This window comes from Drosophila serrata, unplaced genomic scaffold (assembly GCF_035046125.1).
Source record: "Drosophila serrata isolate PLE 108 unplaced genomic scaffold, ASM3504612v1 contig_359, whole genome shotgun sequence".
In the NCBI taxonomy this organism is placed as follows: Eukaryota; Metazoa; Arthropoda; class Insecta; order Diptera; family Drosophilidae; genus Drosophila; species Drosophila serrata.
In genome coordinates, this window is record NW_028257257.1 from 1,382,337 (window position 1) to 1,408,415 (window position 26,079).

The 26,079-nt window shown below is 39.8% G+C and overlaps 2 protein-coding genes and 1 long non-coding RNA gene across 5 annotated transcripts in view; 2 read left to right on the forward strand and 1 right to left on the reverse strand.

Moving 5' to 3' along the window:
• The first annotated feature begins 183 nt into the window (after positions 1 to 183).
• Positions 184 to 5,415, forward strand: RecQ4 (RecQ4 helicase). The gene is made up of 6 exons (XM_020953864.2): positions 184 to 363; positions 423 to 3,535; positions 3,599 to 4,333; positions 4,400 to 4,575; positions 4,643 to 4,959; positions 5,015 to 5,415. The coding sequence occupies exons 1-6, from the start codon at positions 265 to 267 to the stop codon at positions 5,246 to 5,248; spliced, it is 4,674 nt and encodes a 1,557-aa protein (XP_020809523.2). The 5' UTR covers positions 184 to 264; the 3' UTR covers positions 5,249 to 5,415.
• A 2,038-nt stretch (positions 5,416 to 7,453) lies between these two features.
• Con (leucine rich repeat protein connectin) overlaps positions 7,454 to 26,079 on the forward strand; it is a 168,034-nt gene continuing 149,408 nt past the window's right edge. Inside the window, exon 1 of one of the 2 annotated variants that reach the window (XM_086838788.1) lies at positions 7,454 to 7,663. The gene's annotated coding sequence lies outside the window, so the exon portion shown is untranslated. Of the gene's footprint in view, positions 7,664 to 12,719; positions 14,238 to 26,079 lie in introns of those variants that run through there. The other variant, XM_086838787.1, reaches the window with a different exon arrangement.
• LOC110185147 (uncharacterized) lies at positions 8,934 to 25,710 on the reverse strand. Of its 2 annotated transcripts, none has more exons than XR_015272984.1 (3): positions 21,714 to 25,710; positions 21,466 to 21,590; positions 8,934 to 9,049 (listed from the first exon to the last, which is right to left on the reverse strand). It is a non-coding gene; the product is annotated as an uncharacterized LOC110185147 (long non-coding RNA). The 2 variants fall into 2 exon arrangements; XR_002319743.2 differs by having other exon boundaries at positions 21,651 to 25,710.

A 26,079-nucleotide genomic window follows, 5' to 3' on the forward strand; every position in this document is an offset into this window, starting at 1 on the left:
GAAGTATTTTTGTAAATGTATCTTCCGAAACTTAAATTAAAAAAAAAAATGATTAATAAATTTCAAATTGTACCCGATATTTACTAAAGTCAAGTCCGACGTCTGGCAGCTCTTAAAACCTGCATTGGTCTGGCAGCACGGGCAAAAAAGCGCGCGCTCAGCGAAAACAGCTGCATTTGTATTAGTTTCTCGGGAATTTCGTTTCGCAAATGTTGTTCGTTTTTTAAATGTTAATAAATATTGCAGGAAACCTTCGCCGCCGCCATGGAGGACGTGTTCAAGCAGAAATACCAGAAGTACAAGCTCCGCGTCAAGTTATGGGAAAAGGATTTCAAGAAGAAAAACGGTCGAGTGCCCTCAAAGGTGAGAGTTTATTGGATTTAAAAATGCATAATAAAACCTGATATTTTGCGGGGGCGCAGTATGATATACGGGAGGCCAGCCAGGAGATTCGGGACTCTTACAAGATGTACTACAAGCTGAAGACCTCCTTTCTGGAGGAGACCCTCAACGATGTTCTCTGCGACGAGGATGGTTACGACGTATTGGAGATGTCGCAGGCTAGCGAGCTGGGCGTGAGCCTGATGGATCAGGATCAGGACCTCAGTGTGAATGGTGGCCCCCAACTGCCGCTGGACATAGCTGCGCTAGTGGAGCCACAGGCGGATGGCAGCAGCAGCGGCGCTTTCTCTAATCTCCAGGAGCTACCCAATCCGCAAGCACTTACCAATCTGGCCAATCGGGACGAGAACCATGTTATCCGACAGTTCGAGGCAGTGGAGGAGCTGCCCATCAATCGTAAGGCCTGGGGAGCCAATGTGAGCCTGAAGCCACCGCAGCCTTTGGAAGCTTCTGTCTCTGCTCCGCTGCTGCAGCAGGGAAAGAAGTTGAAATCGTCCACCGCTACCAGCCTGAAGCCCAGCCTGAGTGCCAAGCTCTTCCAATCCACGCGAGGATTTGCCAAGCGAAATCCCCGAAAGCCGCTCTCGCATAGCTCACTCAACGCCTCCAGCAGCTCCAACTCATCCCTGAATCACATGAAAGACAATGATATATCCGAAGTGTTGCCCGATTTCGAGACCATATTGCTAAGGAAAGCCCAGGAATACAAGGAAAAGGAGTTATTGATGGCCACCAATCCTTTGCCTAAAGAGGCCATCAAAACGCAGGTGGACGACGGCTGGCTGCAGCGCAACACCAAGGAAAACACTCTGGAGCCGGTGACCACAACGCCGGCGGAACCTAATAACAATGGTGCTCCTCCGAAAAAGACCAACTTTGGTCTGGCAAATCTAGACTTGAGCAAGCTAAAGCCCACTGTTAAGGAGGAGGAGAGGATGGTGGAGCCGGTGAACAACTCATTGCAAGTGATGGAACCTGCTGCCATTCCCATCATTACCAAGAATCCTCCCCCTGTTGAGCAGGCAACAGATTCCGACTCTGATTCCGTGGTGGCTGAAAGCGAAGAGGAGCCGGAGCCACAGGAGTACCGACAGCTGGCCAAGCGGCGCAGGATAATGCCCACACTGGGAGGAGCAACAGAAGAAGCAGCCCCGACGGAAGCTGAGCCAGAACCTCAGACAGAGCCAACCGAAGAGCCAGCAGGTCCAGATTTCTCGGCCGATGAGGAGGCTGATGATGCCACCTACGAGCCGGTGAAGGTGAAAAAGGAGAAGGCAAAGCGAAAACAGGCAGCGGGGAAGAGGCAAACAGCCAAAGCCAAACCGGAAGCCAAACCCAAGACTGAGAAGAAACCCAAAGAAAAAGTGGAAAAGAAACCCAAAGTCAAAGCGGAGAAGAAGCCCAGGAACTCCAAGAAGGCGCCTGCCCCAGCCAAGTCTGCACCAGAACCTCCAGAGGAAGGAGAGGAGCAGGGACAGCCCCTAAATCCCGAAGATCTTAAATATGTGCTGGCTCTAGAAGCGGGCGACATCACCTCTGTACCACGGATTAATCCTCAGGAACTCGAAAAGGCCGATGCAACCGCTCAGCGTTACATTAGCACCTTTGCAGCAGTTCCCTTGGCGGGATCAAGTGGGGGACCTGCCATTCATGTGGACGAAAAGCGAGCGGCTGCCCGGAAGAAGATGGAGGAGCGAATTGCTGCGGGAAAATTGAACGAGAATTTCGTCACGATAAACATACAGAAGAAGAAATTTGCGCGCGGCAAGAAGACGGTGAATTTCAGCAAGTACAAGAAGCAGCAGTGGCGGCATAAGAAACGAGTTGCTGCGCTGAGTGGCCCCGACATGGACATGGGTGGATGCGATGGCGGTGTGCTTACCTGCTTCCAATGCGGCGGCGTGGGTCATTTTGCCCAACAATGCAAGGTGAAGGGCGACAGCTTACTCCCGCTATCCGCGCAGCTGGAGGAGGATCCCTCACCCTTTCCCACACTTGCCGAAGCTCAGGAGATGGCAAGCCAAGGCGCTATGGTTGCCCACAGTCGAAACATTTCCAGGCTGCCGGAGGCGGCCAATGAAGCCATCTTGCAGCCAGAGGCGAAATCGGATGATTCGCACGACGAAACCAGCGGCGATGAGGAGGAGGAGGAGAGTCAACAGCACCATCCGGATCCTAATTGGTCCAGCGATGATTCGGACATTGATTTCGAGGCCCTAGATGCTGCCGTGGAAGCCTCGTTAAGTCAAAAGGATTCTGAGGAAAAGGCTGCGTCTCCTATCAAAACTTACGTTGGCCACAAAATTCCGGAGGAGTTCCTGAAGCAAGCTGGCCTGGACACCACCAATGGTACCTCGAATCGCAGTCAGCATGGCGGCGTTAAACCACTCTACGATCTTCTGCCGGACGGAACGGTCCAAGACACCACGCCCGAAGTGCTGGAAACGCTGCACATGTTCGGCCACAGTAACTTCAGGAAGGGACAGGATCGGGCCATCATGCGAACCTTATCCGGCCTCTCCTCCCTCGTGACCCTTAGCACGGGCAGCGGTAAGTCGCTGTGTTACCAGTTGCCAGCCTACCTTTACAGCCGCAAGCTGGGAGCCATTACACTGGTCATTTCGCCGCTGGTGTCGCTGATGGAGGACCAAGTCACCGGCGTACCTCACTTCCTGCGTGCACACTGCCTTCACACAAATCAGACCCCGCAGCAGCGCATAAAGATCCAGCAGATGATTGCCGATGGAGAGATTGATATCCTCTTGGTCTCGCCGGAGGCGGTGGTTTCCGGAGAGCGAGCCACGGGATTTGGTGCTATTCTACGGCAGCTACCACCCATTGCGTTCGCTTGCATTGATGAGGCGCATTGCGTGTCCCAGTGGAGTCACAATTTCCGGCCAAGCTACCTGATGATATGCAAGGTGCTGCGCAAGAATCTGGGCGTGCACACGGTCCTGGGACTTACGGCCACCGCAACGCTGCCCACACGTGTGAGCATCATCAACCATTTGGGCATTGCTGACGGGGAGCGGGGCGTGATCAGTGATACTCCACTGCCAGATAACCTGGTGTTGTCCGTCTCCAAGGATGAGAATCGAGATGCGGCCCTGTTGCTTCTGTTAAACAGTGAACGGTAAGAGGAGCATAAGACTTTACTCTTAATCCTTGAACTTACAACCTTTTCAATCCCTTTCAGCTTCGAGTCCTGTCAGTCCATCATTATATATTGCACCCGACGTGATGAGTGCGAACGGATTGCTGGCTTTATCAGGACTTGCGTGCAGGACCGCAGACAGCCCGCCCCAGAGCAGGAAAAAAAGCGCAAGCGAGTCAACTGGCAGGCGGAACCATACCATGCGGGCATGCCCGCTTCCAGACGCCGCACCGTACAAAAAGCGTTCATGGGCAATGAGCTGCGCATTGTGGTGGCCACCATAGCTTTTGGCATGGGCATTAATAAGCCCGATATACGAGCCGTCATTCACTACAATATGCCGCGAAACTTCGAGAGCTATGTGCAGGAGATAGGACGTGCGGGACGCGATGGCTTGATTTCCCACTGCCACCTCTTTTTGGATTCCAAGGGCGGCGACCAGAGTGAGCTGCGTCGGCATGTCTACTCCAATTCCATCGATCGCCATGTGATCCGAAAGCTGCTGCAAAAGGTCTTTGTGCCATGCAGTTGCGACAAGGATCTGGCCAAGGGAACAGTTTCTGTGCCAGTCGGCGATGGTCCTAGAGATCATGTGTGTCCTGGTCATGAGATTGGCTTCTCTGTAGAAAAGACCGTCGAAATGCTGGACATTCCGGCGGAGAATATATCAACCCTACTCTGCTACATGGAGCTGGATCCGCGCTGGTGCATTAGCGTGCTCAGCTCCGCCTATGTGATGGCCAAGGTGATATCCTACGGTGGACCCAAGTACCTCAAGTGAGTAATTGGTTTGATCATGAAAGGAATAGCTCAACTGATAATATACAAATCTCTTATCCTCAGGCACGCAGCCAAGGAATGTCCCCCTCTGGCCATGGCCATTGCCTTGCAGATCCGCAACAAGACCTTCAAGGAGGATGCCAATATTATAGAGTTTTCGGTGACCGATATAGCCGCAGGTATCGGCTGGAACAGCGGCGTTGTTAAGTACCAGCTTAAGGATCTGGAATGGGTGAAAAGTAAGTTTGCACTTGACTTTTCCCGAATGAGAATCTATCTCACACAACTCCTTCTATTATATTCAAGTTAATGGCTTTCCCAAGCGATCCCCCATCACGGTGAGCTTCTATGATCTCGGCTTTCGCATCAAGGTCCCGGGTGATTTTACGGAAATGGAGATCGATGGCGCTCTGGACACACTATACACGCGTTCCGTGAAGCAAGAACGCACACAGCTTATCCAACTGCAGTATGTGGCCCATGGCTTGGCGGCGGTGGCCTATAGCTCCTGTAGCCAGTGCTGTAGTGCTGATTTTCCGCAGGATCGCGGCGAGCAGCTTAAGGCTATAGTGCGCAATTATTTCCTCAACGATTATCCGCAGGATCTTGAACTGGAAGTAGAGGTAATTAAGGTTATTAATATTCTTTGTATTTGTATTAAATATATATATATTTTAGCCAAGCAATGTGCCGGATGAGAGCATCACGGATGATGTGCACTCGCTGATCAACATGTATCCGGACAATACATTCAGTGGCCGGAACATAGCCCGCATCTTTCACGGAATTACCAGTCCCAATTATCCTGCCGTCATCTGGGGACGCTGTAAATATTGGCGAGCCCATGTCAAGGTGGATTTCAATAGGATCCTCCATCTAGCTAATATGGCAATCATCAAGAGGCGCACCTAATCTGTGGGGATGTTTGGAAAGCGATTTAAAAAGGTAAATCCCAAAAATGATATTATTTTCTTGTGTGAGAGATGAACTCTTAATTTATGTGATGCGATTCATTGATATTTATGTTTATTGTATGACTTTAAGCCAGATAAAATATATATAAAATCCGTAGAATATAATTCTGGTGCTTTCCTTATTTTTTGTTGAATTACAAAAAAAAAGGATTACTTAGTTTTTGCTATAAACGGTTTATGTACTTTAAAGATTTTGACATCCTTTATTTATAGTACATAATGTTGAGCTATAAAACTCATTTGTCTCCATAAAAATTGAGTGAAAGCTCCTTTCTATAAAAAAAACCAAGTTTCGATTTTGTGCTGGCGCTTTTTGAACCAACACGGAGAAATGCTGAACCAAAAAATAAATATTACCATAGATGGCGACAGCACGTTGTGTGCGAATATGTGTTTTTTATTATAGTTATATTCCATAAAAAGGACTCGGAATGACTTTATAGAAAGGTAGCACTTCATATTGTAAAAGGAGTAAAAGGGGGGCGATTCTTTGGTGGCTTTTAAATAGATTTTAGTTATTAAAAATTATTATTAAACAAGTTTATTTGGAAATATATATATTTTTTTTAAGAATTTCAAATAAAAATGGTAATTCCTTTCAAATAATTGGATATATGAAATGTCATTACATTAACAAATTAATGCATCTTTTATTTTGGAACTATTTATACGCCGATAAATCTAGTTTTGGAAATGGGAGAATTTCAATTTAAGCATTTTTTTACATTTACTATTAAAAATACTATTTAAATCATTTTAAGGATACTTCAAACGCTTTGAATATATGTATAAACAATAATAAATAATCGGAAGTTGGCTCAGACAGGGCCCCCGAGAAACCATTTGACATTGGCCACGGGCTTACCTTCTCGCCCCCCTCCTTCACCTTGCCCCCACCCCTCAAAAACCAAAGCTGCAGCTCCAGACTCAGACTGAGACCAGACCCAAGCCCGGGGCCAGAGTCCAAGTCCCTGCCTCAGACTCCTGCTAAGTGTTGAGTGTGATTAATGAAATGGCCGCAAGCTGGGCACAACTCCGGCTCACACCTGTGCCGTGGCTGGGTGGGCGTGGCTTGTTTTTGGGGTTAAATAGAGTTCATCGGGAGCGTGTAGTTGGTTTTGGTTTGGCCAACGCTACGCTTGATTAATTTCTCTGCATGGAATATAATTAATTTGGTATTTACACTCAACTCACAGCCAGGTCGCATCTAAAATGTCCCCTCGGCTGTTTTCAAGCCAATTTTCACACATTTCTTTTAATAAATTTGTTAAAAAATAAATGTGAGCACACTATATTCATAACATATTCGTAATCGTTGAATCAATAATTATTGGTATTTTTATATGACAATTTTTTCGACAAATCAAGGTTTAAAAAACGCATAACTTAGCCAAAATAGCATTAATATTAATTCGGAAAGCACTCCTATGTTAGTGTTTATTAGATTAATAAATCTGTTTACTCAAGAAAAAAATTAAATTCTTGGCAAATTTTGACAATTTTAAGGATGTAACCCCTTGTAAAATTTTTGAAATTTTGAAAAAAATATATTTTGCCCAGATATGTCTAGATCGATTCAGCTTTTCATTCTGTTCAAGAATATATATAATTTTTAGGCTCGGAAATGATTCCTTCACAGCATTACAAGCTTCTGACTAAAATTATAATAACATTCTTTAAGAAGATAATTATCTATATTTTTATATGACAATTTTCTAGAAAAAATAAAGTTAAAAAATATCGTAACTAAGCCAAAAATTCATCAATTTTAATTCCGAAAGCCCTCCCATCTTATTAACCTTATTAGGTTAATAAATCTGCAGACGCAAAATAAAAATTAAAAATTTTAAAATTTTTGGCATATTTTTACAATTTAAAAAAAATTAAAAAAAATTAATTTAGTCCGGACCCAGCTAGATCGATTAAGCTTTTCGTGCTGATCATAGATACTTACCGATCAGAGTTACTTAATGATCATAGTTACTTAATTAAATAGCTCGCTGTTTCTCTCGGACTCTCCCTCTCTCTCTCTATGCCTATCGCTCTATGTTAATCTCTAGATGCAACTGCTTCTCTCCCACGCACTCTCACTCACATTCTCTTCTCTTCTCTTCTCTTTCCTCGGGGACTATAAATAGAGGCGCTGAGGTCGCGCGCGCCTCAGTCTGTCCTAGGGGTACCTAGTGTTAACATCGATAGTGATAGTGCAAGTGATCGAGCTTCGAGGCCAAAAATATGACGTGGCCAATTGAATGGATCTGGATGACCACGAAGAAGCTCACTTGGATGAAGTCACCTAATCTTGGTCACTACACTGAAAGGAAGTAAGCGATGACGAAAGAGCTCTACTGCGGTAAGTCTTAACCATGACATTTATATTATATATGAAAAAGATATTGGTGGGATCAGACCTAGGTCTAGACTTTATATTCCAATAAATTTCCTTATTGCCATGGTCCCCTTTACAAACTTACTGGTCATAGATACTTACTGTTCAGAGTTACTTACTGGTCATATATACTTACTGATCATAGTTACTTACTGGTCATATATACTTACGGATCATAGTTACTTATTGCTCATACTTAATTACTGCTCATAGTTAATTACTGACTTAGTGTTCATTGATACTTACTGATCATAGTTACTTACTGGTCATAGATTCTTACCGCCCATAATTAATTACCGTTCTGAGTTACTTACTGTTCAGAGTTACTTACTGTCGAAAGATACTTACTGATCCTCTAGATTTAACAACCGTCTCTCTGGCAGTTTCCAAGTAAATCTTGATTTATAAATTCTAAAGATTTATTTAAAAGAGTAAGTAAAAATAGGCAATAAAATATTAAACTAGTACTTTTTTAGAACAAATAATATTCATCTTAATCTGCATTTGAAAAATTAAGTACATAAACATATAACCTAGAGGCTTATATTAATATAATTTTTCAGAGTATAAAATAGCTAAATTTTTGCCATAATATATGTAGGTATTTAGCAACTCTGTCCAACTCCATCTAAGCGCCATAGAAGGTCATTAGCCAAATTGTTGGAAATTTTTCGGCGACAGGTGCTGTCACAGGGAGAGAGCGAGCGGGATCTGGACGGGCTTAAACTGCTGAGGAAGGAGTCCGCGTCCTGCTGATGTCCTTCCGCGTCCTGTTGGAAAACACTTTGCAGCACTTGATGAGCCGGCGCAGTGGGTCATTTAAATTCATTACACAAAAACAAACTCGAGGCCGGCCGAGGGCCGTTAATTGACCACAAAAGTGGAGCGAATGGTTGGCTACAGCCTCTCTCGTATCCGTGTCTCCGGATCCTGTGTCCTGCTCCTGGACCCACTTGGGAGGGCGGTGCGATAAACTTTCATGAATTTTCATTTTCGTCGCTTTTTGTGGTCGCCGGCGGTAAACTTGATGCGCCAGTGGGTTAATGTAATGGACCAAGAACTGGTTACAGTTGCGGTTTGACATTGAAATCCTTTCAAGAGGATGCGGCAATGACAGCGCCGCGACAATAGTTTGCCACCCCGCGGTGTGGGGTATGCCAAGTGCTGGCGTTAAGTGAATAATGTCCCTTCAAGGAAACTATGCCAAACTCGATGGGAATCGTGAGCTGCCCCCCGAAAGTCCTGCTCAACAACTTGGTCGTTTAATTAATACAGACAACAGCGAATGGGTTTATCAATTTCCATCTGTCTGGGGAGATTTTCTCAATTTAAATGGGTGAAAATGGGAAACTGCAGGCGGGAAACGTATTTTATTTGATTATTATAATAGATTTTCTTTAAGAACTGTGTTTAATTGATTTCTTGACAGAGTTGCTTACAAATTTCTGTATTAAGAAATATATTCTTCAAATAATATTTTGGTGTATTAAAAATAATCAAAGTTTTGAAAGTTTAAAAGATGTTATAGTGTTCTTGAAGGCAATTAAATTAGGGACGCATTTATACGCCTTTAATTTATAGATTCTTTTTTAAAGAAAACAGGAGTCTATGAAAGGATTCCATAACCTCAAGACTTTGAAAGTAAATCTGAATAATTAATCAACTTTTTAAAGAAAGGATTTAAAAAGTGAGTTTAACTTTTAACCCAAAGGTAGATTTACATATATAGAAATATCAATAAAACATTGATTAACTTCCCTGATTTTCCCTCTAATAATACCAGGATTATGTGAATTTTAAAGCTGTAAATCTGGGCATTTGTGGAGTTCCCCTAACTCCATAATCAGAGACCAAAAACCAAACCAAAAACCCATAATAAACTGAATCATATCGGCTTACACACCCATACACTTAGTAATTAAGCAGAGAGGCAGAGAGCTGATGACGGATGGACCGCTGATTGGAAGGTGGTCCTCCTCTTCGCGACCGTTGATGAGCCGTTGATAGGCCGGATTGGTCAGATTGGCAGCCTTTGGGTCCTTGTACGCGTCCTGGAACTCGTAAATCAAAAGCTACACCAGAGCGCAGCCATGGCTGCAGTGACTCGCCCCCTCGCCCGGTGACAGCAAATGTTTGCGAATTTTATGCGAATTACGCCTAATTAGCATTTCTGCCAGCGGCCGGGGAGATCCCAGAGAGAGAGAGAGAGAGAGAGAGAGAGAGAGGGAGACAGAGTCACAATGCGAGACCAGAGTTCACCGTGTCCCTGATGATTATGGGCGCGATTTCATATGCAGACCATAAGTGCCGGTGCACTGTGAACAAAAATGGGGCTTAATATTGTAGTACAAAAAGATTTAACTAATAATAAATTCACATTTATTAACATATATTCCATGTGGAAGGATGGGATGTAAATTAGTCAAGGAATACGATGTTTAGAGACATAAAAAAATATTTAAAGTATATTTAAATATATAAAGGGTATATAATCAAGCAGAATCTTACTTGGGGACATGTGAAAAATAAAATAATGAAGTCCTTAGAATTCAATTCCAATTCTATTTTAACAAAACATGAGCTATCTTTACCCGGATTTGTTTATAACTTCTAAAAACCTTCGAAGGTTAATATTTATTTTATTTTATTTGGTAGTTTATTGTTGGATAATATGTTTGAGAAATAAGATAAGCTAAAGAAAAAGTGGCCTAGTTGAAAGAAAATAATTCCTTGGGGTTATTTTTAAGAAATACCAAATGATTTAGTCAATTCTCTGCATGAAATCAAGATTAAAATCTTTGAAAATCAAAGTCAAAGTTTAAGTTTTATGTTAAGTATTAAATGGATTTGAAAAATCTAATTTGAAAAGATTTAGAATATATGAAATATATACAAAATATTTCTCAAAAAATCCCATATATTTCTAGACTTTTTTTTACATAAAACTTTACCTTATATTACATAAAACTTAAAGATAAAGATCAAATATGAAATTGTAATTGTAACCCTTTTTTTTTGCTGTGCCGGAACAAGAGGGGGACATCTCATGGATATGACCCATGGCGTTGCCGTTGGCAGATGGTTGTCCTGTCCCCCGATCCGCGTGCTGTTTGCAAATGTTGGGCCTAGAAAAATGCATAGTGACTCCGGGGCCATATCTCATTAGAATGCGGAGATACTGCGACAGAAGGAGGAGGAGGAGTTGGAGGAGTAGGATGGGCTGCCACCTAGGGACTCTGTTCATTCTGCTGGCTGTCATCGAAGTCAACGCAGAACGCCATGGAACGCATCCCAGTGCATCCCAGTTGCCGGCAGGCCAATAAAATTATGCGCCATCGGAATGTGTGTGCGACCGAGTGGAGTAAATTGTATTTACTACCGCACATCACCCGGCGAGCATATGGAAGCAGTTGAGGAGCAGTTGCAGCGGGAGGAGGACACGACCCGCGGGTCAATTGCCCGGAGCGAAGGGGACGGGATCAGGGATCAGGGAACCGGGAGCAACTGGGGGGGGAAAGGAGCTCCTCCTGCCTACACAATCGATTCCAGAGCAGGCACAGGAGGAGGAGGAGGAGGAGGAGGAGGAGGCGACATCCAAGTGGCCGAATGTTGTGGTTGTTGTGTGCGGTGTCTGGTTGGGGATTGCCCTGCACGGGATGGAGTATTCCAGTGAGGAGTTGTTATTTCTCCTTAAAGATATTTTAAGATTTTATCGGGATGAAATGACGAACATAAGAAACTAGCTTCAAATTTATTATACGCATTCGTCAGGTCAATCAAAAGGTCACTTAATAATAAAAAACCCATTTAAAAAAGGAGAAAATTAATATATTGCCTAAGTTTATGAATTTATATTTGTATAAAAAAAGATACAATCTATATTCTTCTTCTATTAAAATGAAGTGAAATAACATAATATATTATTCTACACTGATTAAGAAAACCACTTATTGTGTTCTAATACATTTTTAATATACGAATTTTAATTGTATATACTTGATTATCAATAAGTTAATTATTATAACTTCTCTAATTAAGAGCATTTTAAAGTCTAGGAATGGGTTTTCTCTTCCCCTATTTATTTTTATATTTCTTTGCAATTTTTTCCCGCGACCCCTTGGGAAACGAAGTACGTGATCTGGTTCTGTTTCGCTACCGCATCTGGAAATCGGACAGGGACTAGAAACATCACTGAAAAAAGTTAATAATTAAAACAACAGTAAAAAAATACAAGAAATTTGTAATAAGAACTTTATTTAAAATTATCTTTCACGAAGTCTATTTACAATATTAATATTCCCTTGCAGAGTGTTATAGTTTTAGTCAGGAGCTTGTAAAGTTGTGAAGGATGCATTTCCGACCCTATAAATAATATATATTCTTGATCAGCATGAAAAGCTTAATCGATCTAGCTATGTCCGAACAAAATTTAATTTTTTCAATATTTTCACAATTTTACAAGGGGTTACATCGTTAAAATTGTCAAAATTGGCAAAAAAATTTAATTTTTTATTGAGTATGCAGACTTATTAACTTTATAAAAACTAATATATGATTGCTTTCCGAATTAAAATTAAAGTATTTTTGGCTAAGTTATGTGCTTTTTAAGCATTGATTTTTAAATCAAAGTTGTCATATATAAATATGGATTAAAATAATGCGAATGCCATTTCACATGGCAACATCGCAATTTGTTATTTTGAAAATGGATCGTATTAAATTGTTCCTTATTTTAAAAAACAATTTATTATAATTTATTAACATTTATTTTACCCTTGGACATTAATTATTATTTTTTTTAGTGAGTCAATTGAGCTGGGGTTAGGGAGCCACCGCTTCAGTTGCTTTTACGCCGCTTTGCTAATTGCGGCCGGAGCCGGGGAATGCCCCTTCTCCCCTCTCCCCTCTCCCCTCTCCCCTCTCCCCTCTCCCCTCTCCCCTCTCCCCTCTCCCCTCTCCCCTCTCCCCTCTCCCCTCTCCCCTCTCCCCTCTCCCCTCTCCCCTCTCCCCTCACCAACTCCGGCTTCTGGCAAAAGCGGACATATCAAAGGCCCCCAATGCCGGTTGCCCGGTGCCGGAGTGCAACTGCAATTTGGGATTCTGCGGGACAGAGGACTCAGCGGATTGTGGGGTTACTTTTTATCTGCTTTAGTCGTCAGCCGAGCGTGGCTCTTATTAATGATTAATTAAAAAAAAGAAGTGCTTTCAGCGATGAAATGGGGCTCCCGAACCAGAGATTATTATGCTTATGACATATGTGGCATTTAATTGGGCAAACAAAACGGGCAGCCGTGCCGGTATATTATGTTAACAGGGTTAGGAGGGGGGAAAGGGAAAGGAAGGTGGAAAATCGAGGCACTTCCAATGCCACACATTTTCTCCCTTCCAGGAACTGGCTGGCTGGCAAAACTAGTTGCGCTTTCCTCGGCAAAAACGGAACATGGGAAATGAAACAGAGTTTCTCTTAGGCACTCTCTTTGCTCGTGCGGCAGGTCGTGGACATATCGAACCCGGAGCTATCGCCGAGGTCCTCCTCGACGACGACGACGACAACGACAGCCGAAGGATAATAAGGATGAGGCAGAAGCAGCGGCTGCCGCTGCCGAGCCCAGCCGAGCGTCGTTGCCAATGCCAAGTTTTTGGCCAACTTGCAGAATCAGTCGTCAGTTTGTCCTAAGCGGATTTGGTCGATATATGTGTATGGCTATATATATATATATTGTCAGAGATTCAGGCACAGCAGGAGGATCCTTCTTCGACAACGAAATTTAACACAAGAAAAAAAAAAGAACAGGAGAAAGCAGAGTAAAAATCGGGAACATTGGCGCGTGAATTTAACGCTTGGCCTAGGTCACGTATCGCACGTGTTTTTGACAGAAGGCAAAGTCCTCTGCAGGACCCACCTACCCCGCAGGACTCTCTTCGAGTGTGTGTGTGGTGTGTGCTTTTGATTAAGTGTTCGCCTTGCATGTGTGCGGTTGACATTCGATTTACTTTCCCCGAGTTACCGGACAAAAAAAAAATATATAAGAGGAAAATAATAAAGGAAGAACACTTTCCGCAGACTTTTTTTTGGCAGCTACCGAAAGGCATCATCCTCAGGCTCAGTCTTGGGCGCATCTTCCTCGTCCTTTTGCATATGTGTGTGCGGTCGATATTTGCATAAATTAAAGAAAAAGGGGGAAAATATAGGAAGCATAGAACACACACACACCCGAAGCTCCTCCTCGTCGGTCGCTTAATGAGTTTTTAATACTCTGCCGCGCATCCTGATTGTGTTTGTGTGTGCCCGTGTGTGTGTGTCATAGATAGAAAAAGGACATAGGACATAGAACTATATAAACAAAAAGAAGACAGCCGGATTTTCGGTTAATTTATTGAGTCAGCAGCAAGTTTAGAACGTGTCCGAAACAGACTTTGTTTAAAAGAAAAAAACCTAAATGAAAATAAACGAAATCGCATCTAAATTAGCTGCCACAGAAAACTAATTTGCACTCCGAAAGTGAGCTGGAAACGTGGAAAGTTTCCTTTTTTTGGGGTAAGTGACACTGATCGAAGTTCGAAGTTCATCTCCAAAGTGGCAACTTGAAAAAGTTGCAAGTTTCACAGGGGAATTTTCGAAATCACGAAGCCAATAAATTGGGGCATTTGGGTTTGTTCTTTAGAGAGTTCATTTCATTTATATCAGGCGTTAATTAAGATAAGTTTATAGAGGTATCATTGGGTTAAACTGATTTCTTATATTTTTGTGTTTATTAAAAAGTTTGGTTTAAACTCAAACTGAAAGAGCTATGTCAAATAAAACACGTCTTCATTTGCTGAGTTATAATTTCAAACTGATTTTATTTTCTTAAAGTCCTAGCTTAGGTGGCTAACATGAATATCGCATACTTATTTTTAAGTAATCCCACTTAGGTACAAGCGGGAAATTTCCGCTGCCCGATATCCTTATCTATACAAACATGTGGTGACCACTCGCAGGAGGTCCCATTGCATCGCAGGTATAATTATGTTTTATGGTCCGATAAGCGGTTATGTATATATATATATGCAGACGCTAAATAGTGCAGTGCTGCGGCTCGATCCTTTTACATAATTTTCTTATATATACGTGTTCATGTGTGAACATTCTGCCGAGGGCCAGCAAGGTTTAGGAGTACAGTTTTTTTTTAACAAATAGAATCCAAATACATATAATTTTGTTTTAATGAATTTTAAATTTAAAGATTTGGTGTGCGGACTTCAAAAGTTACGGCTTGTAATTGCCTGCTTATATTACACTTACGTAACGAATATATAATCAAAATTGGTACAATAATTATACATATAATTAATGAGGTATTTAACATTTAACCCTTTTAATTCGATGTTACTTTCATTTAACTGTTTTATTATATTCGGCAGCTTTTATGCCGATGAGAGGGCAAATCTTACTGATTGGCCGAGAAATGCTTGCATCTTGCATCTTAACTTTCACTACACGAACCTTCTCATCTCTACCCTTGTGTATTTCTTCGACCTTCCCTAATGGCCATCTTGATGGATGACAATTTTCATCCTTTATCAGAACTACTTGTCCTTTTTCTATATTGGGCATATTTTTTTCTCCATTTATATCTCTGTTGAAGGGTATGCAAATAGTTCTCTTTCCATTTTACCCAAAAATCTCTTTTAATTTTTTGAATTAATTTCCACCTGTCTAAAATTCCTATTTTCTCATTTCCCTCTATAGGTTCAATTACTTCCAACGGTGGTCGTCCTATAAAAAAGTGACCTGGTGTCAGAACTTCAGTCTCTTCTATATCGTTGTCTGATAAATATAGAGGACGTGAGTTCAAAACTCCTTCAATCTGGCATAACAAAGTTGACACCTCTTTGTACGTCAAACTTCCGTCCCCAATAACTCGTTTAAGATGGTATTTGACTGATTTTACACCAGCCTCCCAGATAACTCCAAAGTGAGGTCCTGCCGGGGGAATAAAATGCCACTCAATTCCTTCTTTCCCGAGTTGGGATGCAACTGCGGAATTTTCTTGAATGGCCTCTGCCAACTGTTCATCCAACTTTCTAGCGGCGCCTATAAAATTTGTTCCATTATCAGAATAAATAGTAGCACATCTTCCTCGTCTTGCGACAAACCTTCTGAGTGCTGCTAAAAATGCATCCGTAGTTAAGTCGCTGACTACTTCCAAATGTATTGCTTTTGTTGCCATACAAACAAATACAGCTATATATCCTTTATAAACTTTTTGACCTCTATTTTTCGAACATTTAATATAATACGGTCCTGCATAATCAACGCCCGTATTTAAAAATGGGTATGACATTGTTACCCTACATTTTGGAAGATTTCCCATTATCTGTTGTGCTGCGATTTGTCTGTATCTTGCACATTTCGGACACGTGTTTAATTTTTTCCTTAAAGAATTTCTTAACCCAAATATCCAATATTTTCTTTGGATATAAGTTCTCATTAAATTTATTCCACCACGTAAAGTCTCTTTATGGGCATTTTCAATAATTAACGACGCAATGTGCCCTTTATCCAGAATAATTGGATGCTTTACTTCAAACCTCGTTTTGGCATTCTGCAACCTTCTGCCTACTCTGATAATTCTATCCTTGTCAATGAATGGATACAAACTTAAAATTTTTGAATTAATTTTGATTTCTTTTTTATTGAGCAAATTGTTAAGCTCCGGACTAAATTGGAATTCCTGCTCCTTTTTAACAATTATATGTTCTGCATATTTTAATTCTTTAGCCGTTAAAAACCATGGATAAGATATACGTTTTGTTTTCATATTGATAAATCTTACAACGTAACATATCACTCGCTTCAATTTGTGTATGCATGAATATTTTTCCAACAGTTTATAGATCCGATCCTCATTCGTTGTCAGCACGGTATTGTCGATTGTTTCTACCTCGGCATTTACCTGAGGCGGCCAATTTTCTTTCGATTCTCTTAACCAACTTGGCCCATTCCACCAAAGTTCACAATTCAGTAGCTCGCTCGAGGGAATTCCTCTTGAAGCGGCGTCTGCTGGATTATCTTCTGACCTGACGTGATTCCATTCTTTTGAATCGCCGCCAAATGTGGGTACCTCGATTTTTGGTAGAATAGGTAAATCTGAAATTTTACTCATACCCTCCAATTTTACATCTACTTTTTTCTTCATCTGTTCGTTAACTTCAGATGATATATTTTGAATGTCAAATTCTAACTCGCTAAGGGTTAATTCGACCTCAAGGCTACAAGATCCTATTTTTGTTTTTAGTTCGGCAATATTTTGCCAGAGGAAATGAATTTTGTTTTTTCTTATTCTCAAGGTCCCTCGTTTTTCATTTTGAATTTCTAAATATGTTTCTTCTAAATATGATTTTAACTGATTAACCTTTTTTTCAAATATGGATTGCGCCTCTTTTGTTGTTGACCTACTTTGGTCATAAGCGGCTCTAACTTCCTTTAATAAATCTAGAACCTTTTCATATTTTTTCTTAGTGAAATATTCATGGTCTATGGGCCCTAGCCTTACCAACATATTGTGGTTCGTTAAAAACTCCCTCTCTAAGTCATTTAACAACTGTACATCATTGTTCGAAATTCTCCTACCTTCATGGCAATTGGCTACTATATCCCCACATGTCTTATTTAATTCAGCCTGCCTTTTTAGAAGGTTTAAAATTTGTTCTGACAGCATTTTTTAATATTATTTTTAGCGGACAAAATTGGGATTTTTTCTTTTATCTTTGTTTAAATTTACTATGTTCTTATATTACTTATATATACTAAGTAAGTAACAATTTAAATATTAAAGAAGTGAATATTTTAAAGTGGGACTTATCCGGTGCTGTCACTGCTGTCACTGTAGTCGCCGCCGATGTCGTAGTCGCCGCTGCTGATTTGTCGCCGCTGTTGATTTGTATCTACGGCTGTCCCTGCTGCCGCCGTATTTTTGCCGCTGTTGTGGATCGTTGGTGTTTTTTGGTGCCGCTTCGTTACTGCTGTAGCTTGCAGTAGATTTTATTATTTTTAGCTGCCGATGTTATTATCTTTTTGCGGCCCAATTTTTCACTTTTTGATGTCCACTTGGATTGGAAATTGTTTTCACAATCCTTTTTTTAAATTTTATTTTATGCACTTTTATTTATGTATTTTTAAGCACATTCACTACTGATGTTAATATGGCCTCAGCACGCCTTACCATATTCGAATGGTAGCACAGCAACCTTTAGCTATATTTTAAGACTAAATGGTGTGTATTTAAAAAACATAAAAGACTCTTGTATATCTTTTTGCTTTATAGTTATTCTTCTCTGTTCCTTACCACGGGTGGGGGGAAACAAGAGATAGTTATTTTTGCAGCCTTCGTATTTGAAGGTGCTGGTTTAAAAAACTCTGAACCTCTTACCACAGGGGGGAAAGTTGCAGAGTGGCCGAAGGACCAAAATGAAAGAGCTATTGCCAAATAAAACACGTCTTCATTTGCTGAGTTATAATTTCAAACTGATTTTATTTTCTTAAAGTCCTAGCTTAGGTGGCTAACATGAATATCGCATACTTATTTTTAAGTAATCCCACTTAGGTACAAGCGGGAAATTTCCGCTGCCCGATATCCTTATCTATACAAACATGTGGTGACCACTCGCAGGAGGTCCCATTGCATCGCAGGTATAATTATGTTTTATGGTCCGATAAGCGGTTATGTATATATATATATGCAGACGCTAAATAGTGCAGTGCTGCGGCTCGATCCTTTTACATAATTTTCTTATATATACGTGTTCATGTGTGAACACAAACAATTATTCAAACTTAAACTCAAACTTAAAATGCATAATGACTTCTTAAAAAATATGTGTTTTTGGAAAATGTTTTACAGTTAGCTTATGAAATATATTTTAAATAAATTATATATGTTTTATAAAATGTATTCAGAATATTTATAAAATATAGGTATCTTAATAAATATATTATCAGGCATTTAACTTTTATGACTTGATACCTAAAACACTCACAAATAAATATAATACTTGCAAGTAAAACCAAATAACTAATACACACAGAATAACTTTCTTTAATAAGACTTCAGTTATAAATAATTTAATTAGATATTCCTCTCCTTAAATCAAATGCAAAATGCATTCAATAAAAACAACTTTAATACTTAACAATCAACTTCTAAAGGAGAGATCAAACAATTCTGCATTTTCCCTTTAAAAATCTGCATCGAAAAACCAGCAACAATGTTTCCTTTCATTCTTCAAGCTCCTTGTTTAAGGACCAAAATCGATACCATGTCCCTTTCCGTCAAAACAAACAAATTGCGTTCAATATAAATTTCCCTCTCGCCGAAAATACGAATTCAAGAGTGTATATATTGTGCTGTGGCATTGGCAACCCAAGGCAATTTGCGCATTGCATTGTCAAATATTTGCGGAATTTCCAAAAACGGAAGCTGGAAACATTGCAAATTGGGCAAACAAATGTCCTTTTTACCAAGCAGCAGCAGCAATCCCTCGCAAAAATTGGAATACAAACATATTGAACATGTCGAAAATTGGGACAAGCTTGGACTTATCCTTAATGAGCGGCGACAGGCAGCCCCTTGATTTGTTAATATTAGTTATTAGTTTGTACATTGCCACACAGATTGTGTCTCCAGGATATATATTCTTTGGCAATATGCAAATCAGGCAATTTCGCAGCTGCAACTTATCATCAAGCCCCCTCCCAACATGCACCTGCTGCAATCGGAAACATTAATTTAAATTTAAATTTAAATTTGATCTCTCTTGCATATCGAAGGGCCATAATTGGGGGAAGGGGAGAGAAATGATTCGAATGATTATTATTTTTTGTTGCTTTTGCGGAAATTAATTCCGTTTGATGCTTCAAGGGGGGAATGGGGATTATATATTTGGCTTTGTTTGCTTTGGCTCTGGCCTATCAAATAACCTAAAATCCGATGTAACTAGAAACAATTCCAATTAATTCCGCATTCTGTTTGCAAACAAATATTTATCTAAGCAAAACGCAATATACATTTCAGCATTAAGTAGTATCTACAAACATTCATATTCACATTTGCATTTGCTGCTGAAAAATTGCGAAAAATGCTATGACAAATATTAATTAAAAATTTCCAGACCAACATCAACGTCTCGCTCTCTTTCTGGCCAATGTAATTAATTTGTAATGTGAACATCAAATACAGAAATATAAATATATTAAATACTGTATAGTCATTTATAAATTTTCTTTTATTTCATTATGGTAGTATTTCGTTTGAAAAATCCCATTCGCATAGTCATTTCGAGTGAAATGCGATTAAGTAAATGTGTCAAATGCATTTGGCTTTCCTCCTATATATGCCCATTTAAGTTAATTTTAATGTTGTTTGCTTAATGCAATTTTTATGCACTCGCATTTCTCGTAGATGCACGCAGAAAAATAAGGTCCTGGAAGTTGGGGGATCAGTTTGTATTATAATTTAGATTAAAGAAACTTTTGTTGAGTAATAAAAGATATATTCTTTAGAAACATTTGTGTTATTCTTGCCTTATGCTAAGAACTAACAAATTATAAATAAAACTATTAAGAAACCTACAATAAAAACTAATCTAATGAAACGTAATCTAAATCTAAATCGAAACCCCTAATGAGTCACTATATTTTCATATTATTTTTCCAAGTGCGTTCCACGTGGCGTATACTTAATGGGCAGGCCCAAAAAAACATAAAAAAAAGCCCCAACTGCCGTGAGGCACTTGTACATTTCACATGCAATTCGCTTACCGCACTCGCACACACTGCATACAATTAAAAATAATTATTCTCAATTTACGATGACAACAATTTTCAATTTGTGTGCCTTACTTGCTCCTGGGCAGAGAGAGAGAGAGAGTGGAAAGTGATTCTTTGTTAGGTGGATCAACGTCAATTACGCCGTCTTTTTGGCCACATCAATTGGCAGCTGTAAGGACTCAAAAACTGATACCGGAAGCAGGCAGCCAGCAAAAGGATGCATTTCCCATCGCTAAGCAATTAAAAAAGTGCATTGATTGCATGCCATCATCATTGCATGTGTGTGTGTGGCTCGCTATTTCCTTTTTATGGAACTTTTATTCCCAGCTTTCCCCTCAACGTTTTCCACCGGAACACACGCGTGTGTGTGTGTGTGTGTGGGGGAGTGTGGAAAATTGACATGAATTGAGTTGATTCCCTTTTGTGGCAAGCATGATTTCCTGGGAATTCCTAGAGCTCTCCTGCAATAATAATTTTCTATTGTCTGGCCGCTTTCGTTGAGAGCTTAAGTCAAGGCATTGGGACTTTTGCAGAAAATAAGATGCAAAACTTTAGTAATTTATTCCCAAAAAAAAAACAAGAAAATTAAAAAGAAACCAAAATACGCTGAATTTGGGAAGAGGGAAACTTTGCTTGATGAGTTTTCCAAGATGCTCTATAATGATTCACCAAAAATGAAATATATAAAATGTAATAATTAAGTAAATAATAATAATTATACTCTAGAAATGTTCTAAAGTAATAAAGAATATATAAAACTAGATATTTTGGATATACTTGTATGTATGCAGAATATTTTAAAATATATTTAAATGGCGAATGTTAATTAAAATTTTCCTTGAATAACATGCTTTATATAAAACATTTTCTTAACTTAATTTAAAAATAAGTCTGGCAGTGCTGTGCTTACCATTTTATTAACCAAATTGAATTATATTTTAAACCACCTGCTCACCTGGTTACCTTAGCGAATGGACTCCATTAGTGTCACCTGTTGAGATGGACGAGTTCCACTTTGGGCCACTTTTAATTGGGTTTTCCAATGCGAGTGTGCAGGGAGGTGTGGTGGGGTGGTGGGAACTGAAAAATGGGAGAAAATTAATGCGGCCAGTTTGACTTTTGTGACATTTTCATTGCCACTTTTCATTCCGGAGCTCCAGCGAGTGTCGTCTGTCCCTTGAAATACATTCATTGCTCTCTCACCTTCGCTCCTTCCATATGCTTATGCAAATCGCATTTTAATAAACTTGCCTTGCGTCAATTTTCATTTACATTTAGTCCACTGGGGCGTGGTTCCGCCCCCCTCGTCCTTTTGGGGTCTCCCAGAATGATATGAAAAAAAAGAATCCTAATTAAATTTGAATTTACTTTAAGCATTTGGGGCTTTGTTTGCTTTGTTTTTCAGTGTTCTCTGCGCTTCATCGCATCGCCGGTGTATCCTGCGTGGGTTCCATTTACGTTTATTATTTTCCGGTTTTTTCTTTTCTGTTGATTGCTCATTAAAATTTGAAATTTCATTTTGCTATACATATATAAAAACAAAAAAGCAGCAGAAATTCCGCCAAATTGAATTGAATTTAATATCAGTTTTCTAATGGTTTCACTCACGGCTCAAAGGCCGCTCCCGCCTTTTTGTCGTATGAGGGAAATGAAATGGCAATGGGAAATGGGAAATTGGAAGATGGCAGAAATGGGGGAAATGCTTAGGGTGCAGCCATCATAATCCCTGATGAAAATATGCAAAATAAATATGGCGTAAGGAGATAAAACGGCCTAGAAAAATCAATGCTAAACGCGTTAAGTGATTTTTAAAGTACATTTAACAGCAGAAGGCACGCCTGACTCGTACCCGACATATTTCTGCAACATATTTTCGGGTTTTATATACATATATAAAACATTTTTGCAATGTTTTTTGCTTGTTTTGCTCGGGGTCACACGGAAACACGGAGCCGGAAGTGGGTGTGTGCGTGTGTGTGTACGGAGGGGTGGTTCTTAGGGGGTGCTGACTGTGCTCTCTTTTTGCTCTGAGGGGATGACACATGTTTATAACATCCCTGTTGATTGTTGGCCGCCCTCGCATGTCGCTAGGTGCCGCTGATTGCCAACAAAACCGTTTCGGGCCTCTGGAGTTGGCCAAAACACACACACGAATTTGAGCCAATTTGCTGAGCAGTTGTTCCTAACAATTGACTAACAACTTTGACAAGAGAGTAGCTATTTTTTATTCCATAGAAAGTTGGTAAATTTAATGAGGGAAATGAGATTAAGATCAAGTTCATTGTAACCATACATATTTTTAATAAAATATCCCTTACTTTTACTATTATTTTACTTAACCTTCTTTTTAAAGTCACAATAATCTTGTTAAAACCTTAAAGGACACCCTTTAATCCAATTAGTAACCGGACTTAAGCATTTTCTTGTATTTTCCTTGGGCAATCACAGCTCGTTCGACTCTTTTCTCGTATTGTTTGAGGCCAAGTTACGCATACGCAGCGTTGGCCAAGTGGCTGACGATAGATTAAGTGGCTGACAAATGCTTTGATTACTTAATCAGGGCTACCAGGATACGGATAAGGCCAGGAGATGAAGCGGAACGGACGCTTAAACGAGCTTTAAATGTGCCCCTGAGTCAGCAGGAGGACAATGAGTGGGAATCACACGAGCTGCAGTTGCACGCTGCAGCTGCACTTTCCGGGAGGTTGGGCCAAGGACGCAGAAGGATCCCGGGCGAAGTGGCGAATTTAATTGAAATTGAAAGCACTTTTGTGTCCTTTTTGCCCTGACTCTCTCGGCTCGGGCAGGGGAACCCCGGAGCCTGGAAACCCGACCCGCTCCGCTCCGTTGCATGCGACTAATTTGCGCCACTAATGAATTTATTTGCCACTTGTATGCTGGCAGCGGGGGCGTGGCATGCGATCCGCTCTTCGAATAAAACAAAATAAATGAAGCTACGAGCTATATAATATATATATATATATATATAATATATATAAAGAGTGGAAAGCGACACTCTTGCCTGGCAGCTTCAAGAAAATAAGGAATAAGGAAAAGCGGCACCAAGTCGTAGCGAAGCCGTCGACAAACGAAATCGTTGGAAAATTAATTTTCCATTTGCACAGCGAAAAGGAGTGAGCGACACTGCATGTGTCGTCGTCTGGGGGCGTCGAATTACAATTTATTGGCTGCTAAGTGGCTGCCATTGCAGGCCTTGACACTTTTCTTTCTGTTTTATACCCTTTACGGAAAAGTAGCTAATGATATTTTCTAGGGTCAGGTTGAGGGATAAAAAATAAGAGTTTTATTTCAGAGAAAAAATAGTATTTTTCTGGCAAGTTGGATATAAAAATCTGCGAGGGATTTCCTTAAACACTTTTGGTTCAATTTCCACAAGTTTAGATGTTCTTTATGTTAGCATTTTATTAAAAGTTAAGAAGATTGTTTTGGTTGTAAATTAAATTAGGAAAGGATTAAGAGATTGCTTGAAAAATTAACAAAGAAATAATAAGATAGGATCATTTTTATTTATTTAATGAATTTTAGAAGATTATTTTTGGTAAATTTAGAAGCAAACAATAAAAGGTGTAAGTCGTTTTTAGGTGACTCTAATTTATTCTTTAGTATTCTGTATTAAATTTTGTTTGGGGATATTTTCTACATAAAAATTAACTAAAAACTGGAAAACATTTTATAAATTAAAGCAATATATAATAGAAATAATTTTAATAACAGTCTTTCTTCTCTTTTTATGTTGCTTTTTAGGTTATTTATAGCCTAAATAATACTAATTTCTAGTTTATAATGATTTCATGAAATGCTTAGGTATTTCAATGTTTATAGATTGTTACTTATATACTTTAATTATTTTTACTAAACAAATTTCACACCTTTATTGCTAAAACTCCTATTTATTTATAACAATAAATTCCGCCAAAAATTTGGCAAGGGCATCTGAAGAACTCTTAAAAGGTTTACCAACCGAAACAAATCCAGTGTCAAATGCTTACATAGATACAAATAATAAATGAAAAAGTGTTAAATATATATAAGTATATATAACTTACTGCTGCAGTAATAAAAAAAAAGCAAAGAGGGTGTGTAAGGAGGTTTTTGCCCAAAAACTAAAACGAATTGCATTTTGTTTCCAGGCGCTGCAGCTCAAAGGCAAACAGAACGCGGGCAAACAGTAGTATGTAGTTGTAGTTGTAGTTGTTGTGTAGCTACTTTAATTTTTAATTAAACATTTGCGAGAGCAGCAGAATCTGCGGCTCCCAAATGCATCACACACACATATACAGTCCGCTCTGTACAGTCCGGGCAATTTATGAAATGCTCCCCGAGCATACATACATTGTGCGCCATGATTATTGCATTTTTTTGTGGTTTATTTTACGTTTCTGTTGGCTTTTCGGGCTGCACTGAGTTAGCCATGGGTTTTGGGATTCTAGTTCCCTGGGGTTCTCTGGGGTTTGGGGCACGTGCATTCCATTTAATTGAATGGAGGAGCGGCTAAACATGAGCCGTAATTAGGCTTCATTTTTCTCCGTTTTCCCGCTCACTGGAGGCCACCTGAATTCCCTGAAATTGCTGCACCAGCGCGCTGCAGCAGCAGCAGCAGCGTTTGGCCGAAAACAATGGGTTAAGAGGAGGGAGAGAGGGTTAAGGGTCAAAAGGGCGGAGCAACGGAGTGGCCGGCTTTGTGTTGCATTTGGTGCTGCAGTTGCATGTAGACAGTGGCACAATAACTTCTTGTTATTATGCTGCAAGAGTCAGAGCGAGCAGCAGGCCAGGCCAACTACCAATTCATATTTGACTGGCACTCGGCAAAAGCAGTAGGCACAGGAAGTGCACTCGGAAAAATAGTGGGTATGTTTTTGGGGATTTTTTTCGAGACAAGTTTATTGAGAAATACGGAGAATTTCGGGTCTATTAATGAGGAAGTTCTAGAGATGGCAGAAAATAGAGATATATTCAGAGGAATACTGTATTACTATTCATTACTTAAGTCAACATATAGAATATTGATATTATAATGCTGAATGCTTGAATTAAAAGATCTATTCCGGAAATCGATCATAACTTAAACTATGACAAATTTTTCAAAAAAATCAAAGTTTAAAAAACTCATAACTAAGGCCAAAAGCCGTTAATTTCAAATCGGAAAGCTTTCCTATGTTAGTTTTTGTGAGGTTAATAAATCTGCCTACTTAATATATAATTTTAAAAACTTAAATTTTTTGTCGAATTTTTGACAATTTTAACGACGTAACCCCTTAAAAAAATATTGAAATTATCGAAAAAAAAATTCCCCCTCAAAGATGGCCAGATCGATTCAGTTTTTCATGCTGATCAAGAATATATATGATTTGTAGGGTCGGAAATGACTCCTACACATTGTTTTATTCTTCTGACTAAAATGAGAATACCCTGAAAAGTAATAGTAAGAAATTATGGTTGCTTAAAGTTTTCACCTTGCTCTCAATCGGGAAAACCTTTTCAAATTATGCTATACATTTCCTCTCCCAAAGAAATACTCCCATTTCTGCTCAGTGTAACATACACATAC